Genomic DNA, 15,289 nt, shown 5'->3' on the forward strand with positions numbered 1-15,289 from the left:
CAAACTGATTTCAGGCCCGCTCAGACAGACTGTATGTGAAAGTTACATATCGGGTAGAGCAGGGAGGGGATGAGGAAGTAGGGCGGGAGGGAATTGGTACAACCAATTCAGTGGTTTGTCTCTGTGATTTGGTTGACTTGGTGTAATTAGGTAAGATTGACAGGTGATTAGAGTTGTGATTGAGGCATGGCTTTGCTCCCAAAACCTATGCTAAAAGAGAAGAAGAAGAATTAGTAAGAGCAAAATAACCACGAAGAACCTATCAAGAAACCAGTGACAAGCTCTCTTTCCATCAATGGTTTATTCCACTTCCAAAATGTAATTTTAATACAAAACCCAACTTACATAGCAATGTAAACAAATATTTAATGAATTTCAAAAGAGAAATATTTGAGGTTTACAGGATGACCTTCAAGTGTAAATGTCGCAGTTAAAGCTTGATAAATACACACAGAGTACACAAAGTACCACATTATCCCCAATTCATGACACCATAACTATCTACTGACCTTTTAAGATATGTTCTCATCAACCTTTATCCATGTTAAGAACCCTATCTGAAACACTAAAATAGTGTTGTATTCTCTTAATGATTAATAGTACATCACCATTATATGAGGCATTCTTTCTTCTCTTAAATAAAAATGTTGTTTTAATTGTGCATGATCATTATAGGCATAATATAAAGCTAAAACCGGCACTTTCCTTTGGAAAATAAATAATTATTGGCAGTTAAACATTGCAAACACAGCATTTACTGTATAAATTACAGACCGAATCAGCAATCTTGTAAATATGGTTAAGACAAAAAAGCTATTGCTGAAGATATCTACAGCAGAGAGTACAGCATGATCTTCCAAAGAGATTAGTTGAAAGATATGTTACTGTATTGGGGAAGTTGCAGGTAGTAAGATGCTATTTGACACAAACTGGAGGCTTCCAATGTAGAAAATATGAAGATAAAGGCGTACAATCTGCATGATAATGTGTTTAAATACTCATTCAAAAAAATATTATTTGTGCAGATGGCAAGTTATGTGTATGAATTAGTTTGAAAAAAGCAATACAGGGTGTAACAACAACTACTTTAGGAGGCAAGACAAGGTGCATTCTTGGTCATATATAAGGAATACAGGATACACAAAGCAAAGGAACAGATCTAGGAGCAGGTTTTCCCCTACACCACTGGGCTCACATGATTACAGGGTCAAAACGATTACTGATGGTTGACCAGCGCCCGCTGAGAGTTCAGCCTGCACTTCACACCGGCTCCATGAAGAGCTCTTCCATGTTGGATCCATCCAGCTCACGGAACGCAGCATGAGAGCCAATCACAAACAGCGTCGCTCCTGAGAGGAGACGTGACAAAAGGAATAAGAGGTTGTGAAAAGAAAAACAGTGAGGATGATGGGATTTTTCTTTTATAGTGTCTGAAAGTATTTTAACCCTTTTCATTGAAGTCATTTGAAGAGCATTGCAATACTATAGTTCTGCATGCCCAGAATAATAATGAATGGCAAGAAGAAACAATGCGGTTTGACTTACCCAGAACCCAAAAGACTGCGGCTCCGGCTCCAGCCAACCAGAACACAGGGAGAGAAACAGCTCCAGCCAGACCCATCTGGTGAGGGACATTCAGCTCCTTGCCTAAATGGCAAGAACATTTAAGATTTAACATCACAAAAACAATTGTGCACGCAGGTTAGGAATATTTTAGTGCCATCTGGTAAATTTGAGCAGTAAATGCATATAAAAAGCTCAGTGATACATTTTATTCTTTTATAGCGGGCATAGCGAGATGCATTTAATCAATTCCTGAAAAAGCTTATTTGTTTCTTTACCTGCCTAAAGACACAGAGAGGAAACATGCAACCAATTTGTATTTATATTAACAAAGAAAAACAATTAACAGTTGAAAGACTTTTACAAAAAAAAAAATTAATTACTAGAGGTAGGCTTGACTTATATTTAAAATGCACACATAAACAAATGTTTATTGCTTAGAATATGGTTCAAGTGCGTTTGGTGATTTTAAGAATTTGATTTTTGATTTTTTCACCAGGTACGCAATTAATGGATTGCAAGGCATAACTGACAGCTTTACTCACCGAGGACAACCAGTTTGGACTCCTGGGACTTGAGGTGAATTATGTAGAAGGCACCAGCAAACACAGCCAAGGCAATCAGTAGCATCGGGGAGCTGATACTAAGGAGAAGAAACACAGACAGAGTCCAGTCCATTTCAAGGTATTGGTAGCTGCATTTGTATTATTATTTTTTGTTTGGTCTTAGTTTAACACTATTGTATATTTTACTTTTTAAAAACAAATCTCACGCAGATTCTTCTGTTTCTCTCTTTTTATATATACATATATCAAGGGCCCACAGTTACAGGCTGTAAGAGCTAGGCAGTAAGAAGGGTACATATTCCCACTGACAAGACAAAACAAACGGTTTCCTCTTTGATGGCCTTACATGCAGTAGAGGATGAGACCCAGGAAGATGAAGGTGTAGTTGCTGTTGTAAGTTTCCACGTTTTTCACCACCCTCTGGCACATCTCGCCAAAGTTGCGGGGTTTGGAAAACTTGCGTTGATCTACGAAGCTGGCCCAGGGTCGGATGGACACTCTGCGCTTGTCGATCCACTCCTTAGCCATACTGGCTGAGAAGCCTTTCGGGAGCCAGAGCCTATTAAATTAAGCAAATACATGTTTTAATATGTTAGCTGTACACATCCAATACTTACCGTATCAGTTTGGAGATGTACTGTTTAATTTAATTTGTCTGCACTAGGTCAAACAACAATAGAGGAAGATCATTTGGTTTATTTCCACAGGATACAAGAAGGGCTGTGCTAAAATAGTGCAATATATTGCAATATTTATTTTTGTGATACGTGTATGTATGGTCAGCTGCAAAAATCGATATTTAAAAAAAATATAATCAAGTTTTAATGAGATGTGAACGCACATCTCATTAACCCATTGATGACGGCTGCTGCGGGATGCCACATTGTATCTCCTGCCTGATGCTGCGTCGCGCAGCATTGTTACTTTATCTAATTTTCATGGCGTGCGCAACATAGAATGCACCGTCATTGGTTCAAATACACATGAGGTGGATTTTGTTAATTTTTTAAGACCACGTGACCACCCAAAAAATTTGTGGTTTGCCGAAAATCACGTCAATCAAAAACTTGTGTCGGCGATAGTGTATTAGGCCTACAGAACAGTTAGTGGCGTTCGGAGCGCAGAATCAAGGTCTACTCAAATTCAGCCCAGCCAGGCGATAGTTAAGTTTAAGTACGACGCTGAAGTTGGCAGCTGATTCGCAGCAGCCGATTCGGCAGTTAAGGAAAAGTTAAGGGATTCTTAAGGAGCAGCGGAGCGACTGATTCTCCGTTGTTTAACCTCCTAAATCGCCGCGGTAAAGCCACATTAATTAGTCTAGATTATCTAAGAGAGTCTAACCATTCTTTAAAAACAGTTTAAAATTGATGTAACCTTTATTAAGTTTGTTTAAAAGAAAGAGAGGGGAGATTTCACTGCTTTTTTTTTGCATCTGGACCACATTAGAACTGGTCCTGATTGAAAACCACTGCACCTAGACTCTTCAAATCTGGACTAGAATATCACAGTGAGGCTATAGATTATAGAAAACATAGTTTCTGATTTTTGAAACTTTTTTTCTATTTGTGAAAATGCAAAGAATGCACATTTTAATGGTTTTTAGGGGTCAATGCCGCATTAGAACTGGTCCTGATTGAAAACCATTGCACCTAGACTCTTCAAATCTGGACTAGATTATCACAGTGAGGCTATAGATTATGGAAAATTTATTTTCTGATTTGTGAAACTTTTATTCTATTTGTGAAAATGCAAAGAATGCACATTTTAATTGTTTTTAGGGGTCTAGGCCGGATTAGAATTGGTCCTGATTGAAAACCATTGCACCTAGACTCTTCAAATCTGGACTAGATTATCACAGTGAGGCTATAGATTATAGAAAACCTAGTTTTCGACTTGTGAAACTTTTTTTCTATTTGTGAAAATGCAATAAAGGCACATGTCCATGCTTTTTTGGGGTCTAGACCACATTAGAACTGGTCCTGATTGAAAACCACAGCACCTAGACTCTTCAAATCTGGACTAGATTATCACAGTGAGGCTACAGATTATGGAAAACCTAGTTTTTGATTTGTGAAACTTTTTTTCTATTTGTGAAAATGAAATAAAGACACATGTCAACGCTTTTTTGGGGTCTAGACCGCATTAGAACTGGTCCTGATTGAAAACCACTGCACCTAGACTCTTCAAATCTGGACTAGAATATCACAGAGAGGCTATACATTATGGAAAACATAGTTTCTGATTTGTGAAACTTTTATTCTATTTGTGAAAATGCAAAGAATGCACATTTTAATGTTTTTTTGGGGTCCAGACCGCATTAGAACTGGTCCTGATTGAAAACCACTGCACCTAGACTCTTCAAATCTCGACTAGATTATCATAGTGAGGCTATACATTATAGAAAACATAGTTTCTGATTTGTGAAACTTTTTTTCTATTTGTGAAAATACAATAAAGATACATTTCAAGGTTTTTTTGGGGTCCAGACTGCATTAGAACTGGTCCTGATTGAAAACCACTGCACCTAGACTCTTCAAATCTGGACTAGAATATCACAGTGAGGCTATAGATTATAGAAAACATAGTTTCTGATTTGTGAAACTTTTACCCTATCTGTGAAAATGCAATAAAGGCACATGTCAACGCTTTTTTGGGGTCTAGACCGCATTAGAACTGGTCTTGATTGAAAACCACTGCACCTAGACTCTTCAAATCTGGACTAGAATATCACAGTGAGGCTATAGATTATAGAAAACATAGTTTATGATTTTTGAAACCTTTTTTCCATTTGTGAACATGCAATAAAGATACATTTCAAGGTTTTTTTGGGGTCCAGACCGCATTAGAACTGGTCCTGATTGAAAACCACTGCACCTAGACTCTTCAAATCTGTACTAGAATATCACAGTGAGGCTATAGATTATAGAAAACATAGTTTCTGATTGGTGAACCTTTTTTTCTATTTGTGAAAATACAAAGAATGCACATGTTAATGGTTTTTAGGGGTCTAGGCCGCGTTAGAACTGGTCCTGATTGAAAACCACTGCATCTAGACCAGGGGTCTCCAACCTTTTTTCAACTGAGAGCTACTTTGAAAAAATTGAAGTGGCCAAGAGCTACTTGTATCAAATCGCTTATATTTATTTACATAGCACACATCAAATGAATTAAGCTTCTGTTTGTACACGTGTGAAATTGCAATACCCAATGCTTATCATAAATAATTTCCCATCAAAGGTCCAAGAACACATTACTTTACACTTTTTGTGGGCCACATATCAGTGAAAATTGACATCAATGTCTGTATTACACTTCTTATTGTGACGCAACAGTGTTTCCCCAGGAAATGTCTTCGTCAAGGTGGTCACCACCCAGGTGTGGAGGAGGCGCGGCGCAACGTGGCGCGCCGAAAATTTTGGGGGTATTTTGCTCAAAGATGCCAATACGCACTACAGAAATAAACAACTGCTTATTTGAATAAAACAGACAACTGACCTTACAGTTGTACATTTTTAAAGTTCCTTTTTAGATAGGGGCTGTTGTGAGATTATTGTGGACAATTAGGCCTACTGTGATGCGATAGCCTATAATTCATTAATGGTTATTATTAGCCTACTTGCTTGATTTCTTTTTAAATACAGAGGTTAATGGTCGTTTTGGAACATGTATTTCCCAATTTAAAACGTAAAAATAAAGCAGCATTGAAATTCAGAAAATAAATCTTGTATGGCTACTATAGCAAGCTGTTTTACAAATAACTAAATACAATGTGTTTTCCCCTTAAAATGATTAAATACATTTATGCAAAGGTCAAAGACAGTGCATGCCGTAGTCATGCATGGCCGCATGCAGAGCCAGAGCAGCACACACACCAGCTGATAGAGAAACGCTTTGAGACACATGTGAACATTTATTTACCGCAAATCGCAAAGTTTTGACCATGGGAAGAGGTGCATTTACCTTCATCAGATTTTTAACTTGTAAAAAAAAGAAAAAAAAAAAATTTTTTTTTTTTTTTTTTTTTTCCAAGTCGGTCAACCTATCAGGCGAGCTACTGAAAACCCGCCCGCGAGCTACCGGTAGCTCGCGATCGACCTGTTGGAGACCCCTGATCTAGACTCTTCAAATCTGGACTAGAATATCACAGTGAGGCTATACATTATAGAAAACATAGATTCTGATTTGTGAAACTTTTTTTCTATTTGTGAAAATGCAAAGAATGAACATTTTAATGGTTTTTAGGGGTCTAGGCCACATTAGAACTGGTCCTGATTGAAAACCACTGCACCTAGACTCTTCAAATCTGGACTAGATTATCACAGTGATGCTATAGATGATAGAACACAGTTTCTGATTTGTGAAACTTTTTTTCTATCTGTGAAAATGCAATAAAGGCACATGTCAACGCTTTTTTGGGGTCTAGACTGCATTATAACTGGTCCTGATTGAAAACCACTACACCTAGACTCAACAAGAGAAAGAGCAGGCTGCAGCCTTCACAATCGACAGAGGCATTTGTTTGGATGCCAAATCAGGAACTCTTTTTTTTTTTGACGTCGGCGAGACAGGCCGCCCTCAGGGCGTGCTTGTCCCAGTTTCGTTTGGGGGCCAGAGTGACCTGGAGATTCAGCCTCGACTCTTTGGGTTAATGGCAGCCACGGTGCACATTGTGTCCATGGCCCTTCTGAACATGCGCCCAGTGCAGCGTTGCCTCCTGAGCCTGGGTCTTTGTCCACAGAGAGATCTGCATGCCAGAGTGTTGGTTTCACGCAGACTGCGCATAGCTCTCCGCTGGTGGGAGGAACCAGCCAATTTAGCATGGGGCAATGCACTGGGGCCGGTGTTGCGTCGCCAGGTGGTGTCCGCCGACGCCTCCCTGGTAGGCTGGGGAGCCGTACACAAGGGTCAAGGCATCAGTGGCCAATGGCACGGACCCTGGTTGACACAGCACATCAATCAGTTGGAATTGCAGGCTATCCATTTAGCTCTTTTGTACTTCCTGCCAGAGCTGGAAAACCGCCATATACTGGTAAGAACAGACAGTACAGCGGCAGCGGCATACATAAACAGGCAGGGGGGCCTGGGTTCCCCGCGCCTTTGCAGATTGGCTCAGATAATATGGGAGTGGGTGTATCCACGATTCAAGTCCCTCAGGGCGATGCGCATCCCGGGTCCAGGGTTTTTCCTGCATAGAGAAATTTTTGGCGCCCCCCAAAGAGGATTTACCGAGCGCCAAAGGAAAATCACCAGCGCCAAAATGATACAATTTGAGAATAAATATAGCCATTTAAAACCTCTCCAAATTCAGACCAATTTAAGTCATCCTTTTGAGGGACTAGGCAATAACTTCAATTTCGATTACTATTACGGCTTCCGTCAATCATGAAAACAAAATAATCATAATTAAACTGTCATTGTTCCGCACGCCGGGGCATGCAGGCTGTTAAATGCAGCGAACCCTTTCAGCCTTGCGCTCCGCTCGGCCCCTCCCTCACATGATAGTTTAGCTATCGGCTGGTCCAGAGAGTAGGAGGGAGATGTTGCGCATTGCTGGGTGTTTTGAAAAACTTCGGAGGACGGCAGTAAGTCAGCCTTTGCTCGAGAGGAAAGGTAAAACTAATGGTGTTGTCTGAAAACACTTCAGACTCACAACAGACTAAAATAATGTGCAAGATATGTCACACGCGGACACGTGAGTCACGTGACATACGCGACCGCCAGAGAGAGAGAGAAAAGGCATATGCGACCATGTCTGCACCTCAAAACATCCCGACCAATTTGTTAATTCACTTAAAGTCGAATCAAAGTGGTCTATGACCAAGCAATAAAGGAACAAAAAAACACAGGAGTTTAAAGCTCCTTGACTCCTGCCACCACAACGAGGCCCGCCGACACAAATGGCTGGGCCCCTGAAAACCTCCAGTCAATGGGCCCCCCTTACTCATACTTTACTTGTATCAATGTGTGTGTGTGTGTGTGTGTGTGTGTGTGTGTGTGTGTGTGTGTGTGTGTGTGTGTGTGTGTGTGGGCTCATCCCTAAATAAACACATAGCCTACATGTATTTGTAGAGAGACTGACTATCTTATCAACCAGGGACGTGCAGCGAGAGTTTGGGGAACAGTAGCTCAAGTGAGAAAAAGGACTCTTTTGTGATTTATTATACTGTATATGTTTTTTAAAATAGTAGTACATTTCTGACTTACTTACCAATTTATTGTAATACCCTAAAACTCACACAATCGCTTAATATTCAACAGATTTTTACAAAATAACATTGGTTTTCTTGAGTATTCACTAGGTTTATCACAGGAGCAGGCAACAACAAAGGACACTATTACAGATATTGCCTATGCTGCGGGCCGCCCCTGAGGTGCAGTAAAGAACTGGTCAGACATCCTTATGGTGTGACACCTGGGTCTGGTTGTCTATGCAGTATGTTCAGTATGTGACATGGAACTCATGGAACATTTTTCAAATTGTACCTGGCTGCTGGCGTCAACCTGAAGACATAGATCAAAGACTTTGGACCTTATTGTCCCCTAAGGGAAATTCTTTATCTCAAAAATGTACGTTAAGACATTTAAACCTGTTTGTAGACTAAACAACAAAGTAATTACCTTGTCAACTTTATAAGAATGTTTTCTGTTTTACCTGAGGGGTCCAAATACTTTTCACAATTCATAGAATAACACCCAGGCACAAGTAGCAGGACGACTCAGGTAAAATAATCCAGACACAACTGTACAACAATATATCAAAACCAAATTTTGTGACCATATGGCACAACAAGTAATGGAAATTAATGCATAATTGTATAAAAGAACTCCATTTATCTGATATGGAGACACCTGAATTTATCAAAGAAATAATTTTACTGTAACTCAAACTTAAAAAAGCTCTTCAAGACTAGATTATTTTGAGAGTTCAAATTAAATGGATGCTGCGCTGAAAGATTCTACAATTCCTGGGAGAACAAATTGATATGTATTTTGTGATTAACACATTACTACAACTAGGTGGGAAGCCAACTGTATAAGGGGTCAAATTATAAGTTATACAAGTTCCCTGGCCAGCCTCCATTCCCCCTCGGCTCAGTTTTGTGGTACCCTGTCCACCTGCCCTGGGTAAGAGTGGGGGAGTACATCATGTTATGATGTTTAAAAGGCATAGCTAATCTCTAGCGAATACTTGGCGAATGTTTGTTTATGTTTATACTAACCACGTTAATATTTGTCTCTCAGAGCCAGTGCCCCGCCTAGCCTGTTCCCCGAAATGTCAAAATCGTAAATATAAACAGCTAATGGCTCTGAGCCAGGCTTTTTAAAATTGGTGTTAGTGACTTTTTTTCAGCGTGACCAGACTTGAGGGTGGAATGCAGGGTTCGGGCGCAGCACCACCCCGGCACCACCTGGCAAGAAGCGGCAGCAGTCCTCATGCACTGAAAGAGCATGCAGCTCTTCCATTCTCTTAGCAGACACAATTGCGAGCAAAAACGCAGTCTTGAGAGAAAGCCATTGTAGCCTAGTTCTATCCAGGGGCTCGAATGGCTCACACACTTCAAATAAAAGATATGAGCCCTTACCTTGACAAGATTCCAGCTCCACCGGTGCCAGTTGGATGAGCATCCTCAGCACCGAACAGATCTTCAGGCTTCATGTCCATGTCTACAAGACAGTTCTCCCCCTTCTGAGCAACGGATGGCATCTATAGACGGTCAGCTGCAAGACAAAGGTAATAGCACAGACAAATAAAGATTAATACCATTTCCACACCATTTGTATTTCTAGCTATTCATGTTTTGCGTACAGGGATAAGTACTAAGTAGGAATGTAGAAGATATTCTTATCAGGCACCAACAAATAAATAATTGTAGTGGTGCTGTGCAAGTACATCTATTGATGCTGCTGGACACATCTTCAGTGATGATTCCTGGAATCATCAGGTGTTTTCTGTCTTTCAACATCATACACCCTCCTCCAGGTGACCCAGCTGAGGTTGATCAGACTCCAGCTTGTGTCCAGATGGCTAACTAGCTACTTCTGCCCCCATGGCTCTCCCCTCTTGAGCCAAAGCCATCTTGAGGCTTTCTCTGCCGCGTCGGTGGTGTTGCGGATGGCTCTTCTCTTCCTCAGTCCTACGATGCCCAACGTACTGAAAGCTCTGGACAGTGATCGTGCTGCAAAGCCCCTGCTTCCAACCTCTATTGGGAGACACCTTGCTCTCCATCCAGCTTGCTGACAACTGCTGACAAGTCCATCGTACTTGGTTAGCTTCCTTTCAAAGGCCTCTTCCAAGCGGTCTTCCCAAGGGACTGTGAGCTCCAACAGAAGCACTTGCTTGGTGGATTCGGACAGGAGAACAATGTCTGGCCTCAAGTTGGTGATCACTATGTGGTTGGGGAATTTCAGTTGCTGCTCAAGGTCAACCAACAGCTGCCAGTCCCTTGCAGAGGCCAGGACACCTGCAGATGTTTTTGCAGCGGTGCTTGGCTGTTCCCCAGCTCTGATGAAGACGATGGCTTGCTTGGAGAGGCGGGAGCGCTTGGCCCACTCGACACCTGCCCCGATGGCTTCAGCAATGACCTTCAGCACCTGGTCATGTCTCCATCGGTACCGTCCCTCTCCAAGTGCCTTTGTTCAGCACTCAGAATGTGCTCCAGGGTTCCCCACTTTGAGCACAGCGGGCATGCTGGTGTTTCTGCAATACCCCACACAGGGCCGTCGTATAGGGGGTAAAGGTTATGACGATTATAAGGGCCCACAGCCAGCTAGGGCCCACACAGCCCCCAGTAGAATCTACGACAAAATGATTATGCATACAGTGAACTAATATATAATCATAGGAATGAGTCCGAATTAAAACAAAGCCACAAGTCATACAATATTCTAGTTTTAATCATTTCAATAACCCCCTGAGCCCCTTCTTAAAAAATGGTTTGGTCCACCCCGCGGTTCGTTCTTCCTCATTGTGAGCGCGAGCGAACTCAAGCAGGGCGAGGATGCCCCCAAAAAAGCACAAGTTCGCACACCAGAAAAGAGTTGAGAAGGAGGCCAGGAGTAGGATATGAGCAGCAGAGCAGGGGCCCAGGACTTCAAAAACTTTTTTTCTAAGAATGGTGAGAGTAAAACTACAGAGGGAGGCTGAAACAATTAGCCTACTACTTGTTCATTGATAACATTACCTTTGACGGGGCGCAGACTGAATCCTACGTTAGCTGTCATCTGGCCGCGCTACACTCTGATCAAGTCGCCAGTTCATTAAAAAAAAAGAAAAAAAAAGTCGCCAGTTCATTGTAGACCAACGGTTCCTACAGTAACTATAACTGAACGTTACTACTACAGTGACTATGTGTTTCACACATATTACTGTCAGACAGTGCTCCAGTAGCCTATGCGCCCATTCAGAGGCTGCATTGAATTGTATTATGACGCATTCAACTTCTACTCGGTAAATTATGAGCATCTGACGATGGTCAGTTACGTTCAGGGCCGTCTGACTGCGGACAGGCTTGGGGGGCCCAAGGCAGAGGGGGGCTGCACCAAAAAAAATAAAAACGTATTTTTTGTATTTTTTATTTTTTTAACTGGCTCAATATAGGCCCCTGATCTTTGAAGGCCCAGAAAAAATGTATTTAGGAAGAAAAAAAAGGATATCAGGGGCCTTTCATTCGTCAGTACATTTTTGTTATTTTTTAAATAACATTGTTCGGGCTACGAAGATCAGGGGACTATATTGGGCCATTAAAAAATACAAACGAAGGGAAAAAATTCCCGAGGCTGACTGGATTTTTTAAACAGGTACATTTCTTCTTTCTGCTTTTTGGTCATTCTGTGTCTATTAATTATTCCAGAAAATAGTACTAAATAGCTTACATAGGAAACAGTTGATTTAGCCTTAGTTTTCTTCTCAAAGTGCACCAGATTGATTGAATTTTACTTTAACATTTAAAAAAAAATCTTCCGGGGGAGCATTCCCCCGGACCCCCCTAGAAGGTCCAGGCTCCACGACACAGTCTCCCAAATTCCTGTGAGAAACACTGTGTGTGCATGGTTATTAAGAGTCATTAGACCAGGGGTTGTGTTCAAGTACGCGTAATGATTTGGTCATTCATCAATAGAAACATTGTGTTGTTATCTGGCTCAGAGAGGGACCAGTCACTCATAAGTTTTGGACTATAGAGAAACATAGCTTTTACATGTTTGTATTGTAAGACCGCCTCTCAGAGGGCCCATCAGGACTTCCTGTATAGGGGCCCAGAATTTGGTGCAACGCCCCTGACCCCACACATACAGGTTATATGGGCTGGGAAGCACATCATACACTGCCTGTATGAGGAACTTGATCCGCTGTGGTTCGGCTTTCCACAGATCAGCCCAAGTCACCCTCCTCTCGATCGCGTTGTCCCATCTTGTCCAAGCACTTTGTTGCCACATTCCTACTGTCCTGCAAGATATCTCCTCCTCAACTGCTGCTCTCACCTCCTCCTGGACTAGGCAACGCTTTTCCTTCCCTTCCATGGTGCCAACATAGGGAGGGGAAGGACCCCAGTCCAGCTCTGCCTCTTGTCACTACTCCCACCAGTGGTGACAAGAGGTGTTGCGGTGTCCATACAAGAGTGTTGCGGTGTCCATACAGTGTGATGTTACTTAGGCTCCATGGTAGACCAAGCCATCTCCTTAGGTGGCTGCTGACCTTCCTCTCCAAGGTCTCAACTGTCGACTAGTGCAGCGTATCGGAGTTTTTTTGTAGATAACTTTTTTTTATTAATCAGCTAAATAAATTGAAATTAAGGCATACTTTTTTTATTGTACTACTTGTACAATAACAAAATATGGCTGCTGACACTTTATCAATCAGTTCTGTCTTTCTCAACAGATAATTCCATTTCGATATATACTAAAATTTAAAATGTGTAATTAAATACAAAATACAACAGTTTTGCAGGTTATAGTTTCACAAAGGAGAATAATTAATTGATTTACTAATTTTATACTATTATATATTTTTGTATATCTGGCAAGGCTAAAAATGCAGTATGGAGACATCACTCTAAGTTATGATGACTTATTTTTTGATTGAGTTAGTCTAAGTCTATTATGAAATATCTGGATATTTTATACTAACTCAATCCATCAATTAGAGCAATACATTATTACGTCAGGTAGAGTTAAATGTCAGTGTGACATAACTTTTCACAAGAAAAGTGGAAACTTTAGGTAGGCAATCAATAAGCAAGTGTCAGTGAGTGGTAAATAAGTAGCCTATCTTGTTCATGACAGTTGGATACCTTTACTTCGCATTGGTGGAGGCTGTGATTGCCAAAGACACAAAGCTTAAACCTGTATTTTGAGGAATGAAAAATCTGAGTCGTCAGAGGCAGGGCTTGGTTACTGCCACATCACACAGGATATTCAAGAAACTGTTGTCCGCATGCATCCATGACATGTTAACTAATGAAGTAAAATAGATATGGTTACTGAATTCTGTACATGACAGTTCAAGAATGTGTTGAATGTGCAGCAAAGACAACTTTTGCTCGTTGTTCAAAATATGTTCACAGCTAGCTTCTCTGCTAACGTTCACCACAGACAAATATCTATTTTAGACATCGCAATACTTTAACGTTACACCCCGGTGTGTGGATGGTTCATTCGAACAAAAAGAAACCCAGGCGAGTTTAAACAGTCAAATATGTGACATTTAACTTACCGCAGAACTTTAGTGGAACTGCTTGAGACCTTTTGTTGCTGGTGTAGTTCACGGATGTGATGTGGATATTGTTTAACTTCCTGTTGTGTGGTCGCAAATCACCGCCATCTACTGAAGGCTTCGGAAACTACATGCACATCCTCTGTGGGGATGTTTTTTTTCTCCAGCTGTTTGTCACTGACTGTCGCCGTGTGTCAGCTGATGAGTGTGTATTGGTGTGTGTGTGTGTGTGTGTGTGTGTGGGGGGGGGGGGGGGAGGGGGGGGGGTGTTGTAAAATTAAACTAACATGAGTGTGTTTGGTAAATGTAGGGTGTTGTAAGATGTAAACCCTGTCATACTCTATTGATTAACTGTTTAATGTATTGTATTGTATTATATTGAATTTTTTTAAAGTGTATTTTATATATTTTTGTAAAAGTGTAATATCTATACAGGTATAACCTTGTTTTCACTTTTAGCACTCCCCTCCCTCTTCCCCTTCAGGCTGCACTTGAAAATAAGAATGTTGTTCTTAATTTGCTTGCCTGGGTAAATAAAGGTTAAATAAATAAATAAACCAACATAACTGGATCTAATAATAAAAAAGGATGTCAGTGTCCACTGTCCAGACGGGAGTGTGGAAGAAGAGAGAGAAACAGCCATATAGCCTATATTTAAATTCCCCGGGAGACTGGCCAGGTGATCCAAGATGCCAATAATTAGGCTAACTATGCCCACGACCTGCAGGGCGACTAACAAAAAATAATATACACAACACTCATCCATCGATTGGCTGTAATAAAGGCGAATGCAAACAAAAATCAGGCCAATCTAAAGCACCAGGGCCGTCAGGGCCGCCTTTATGCACGGGCTTACCTGGGCTGAAGCCCCAGGGCCTACAAGGATCAGGGGCCTCCTTTTTTTACTGTCTCAATATAGGCCCATGATCTAAGAAGGCCCCGCACATTGTCATTTAAATAAATTATTGACTGGCTCATGATAGGCCCCTTGATCTTAGGGGGGCATAGAGAGATCAGGGGCCCATCAGGAACCAGTAAAAAAAAAGGAAAAAAAATCACATTATTTTTGGCCTACGAAGATCAAGGGGCCTATCATTCACCAGTAAATTTTTGTTATTTTTGTTTAAATAACATTGTTCGGGGCAACGCAGATCAAGGGCCTATATTGAGATGAGCCATTAAAAACAAAACGAAGAATTCAAAGAGAGAAGTAGCTTTGGGATAAGGGATTATAAAAAAAAAATTGGAATGCTGACTGACTGGATTTTTTAAACCTGTATATTTTTGTTTCTGCTTTTTGGTATTTCTGTGTCTCCAAATGATTTCAGAAAATAGCTCACATAGGACACAGTTGATTTAGCCTTAGTTTTCTTCTCAAAGTGCACCAGATTGATGCATTTTACTTTAAAAGGTTCAAATTTTTCTTCGCAGTAACCAACCATGTGTGTTT

The 15,289-nt window shown here is 41.1% G+C and overlaps 1 protein-coding gene across 1 annotated transcript; it reads right to left on the minus strand.

Annotated features, from left to right (window-relative positions):
* Window positions 1-292: 292 nt before the first annotated feature.
* On the minus strand, window positions 293-13,904 carry rabac1 (Rab acceptor 1 (prenylated)). The gene is made up of 6 exons (XM_080039244.1): window positions 13,840-13,904; window positions 9,713-9,848; window positions 2,476-2,688; window positions 2,109-2,206; window positions 1,546-1,647; window positions 293-1,349 (listed from the first exon to the last, which is right to left on the minus strand). Exons 2-6 carry the CDS (start codon window positions 9,832-9,834, stop codon window positions 1,261-1,263), a joined length of 624 nt encoding a protein of 207 aa, XP_079895370.1. The 5' UTR covers window positions 9,835-9,848; window positions 13,840-13,904; the 3' UTR covers window positions 293-1,260.
* Window positions 13,905-15,289: the final 1,385 nt, after the last annotated feature.

This window comes from Ammodytes marinus (assembly GCF_949987685.1).
Source record: "Ammodytes marinus genome assembly, chromosome: 13".
Classification (NCBI taxonomy): domain Eukaryota; kingdom Metazoa; phylum Chordata; class Actinopteri; order Uranoscopiformes; family Ammodytidae; genus Ammodytes; species Ammodytes marinus.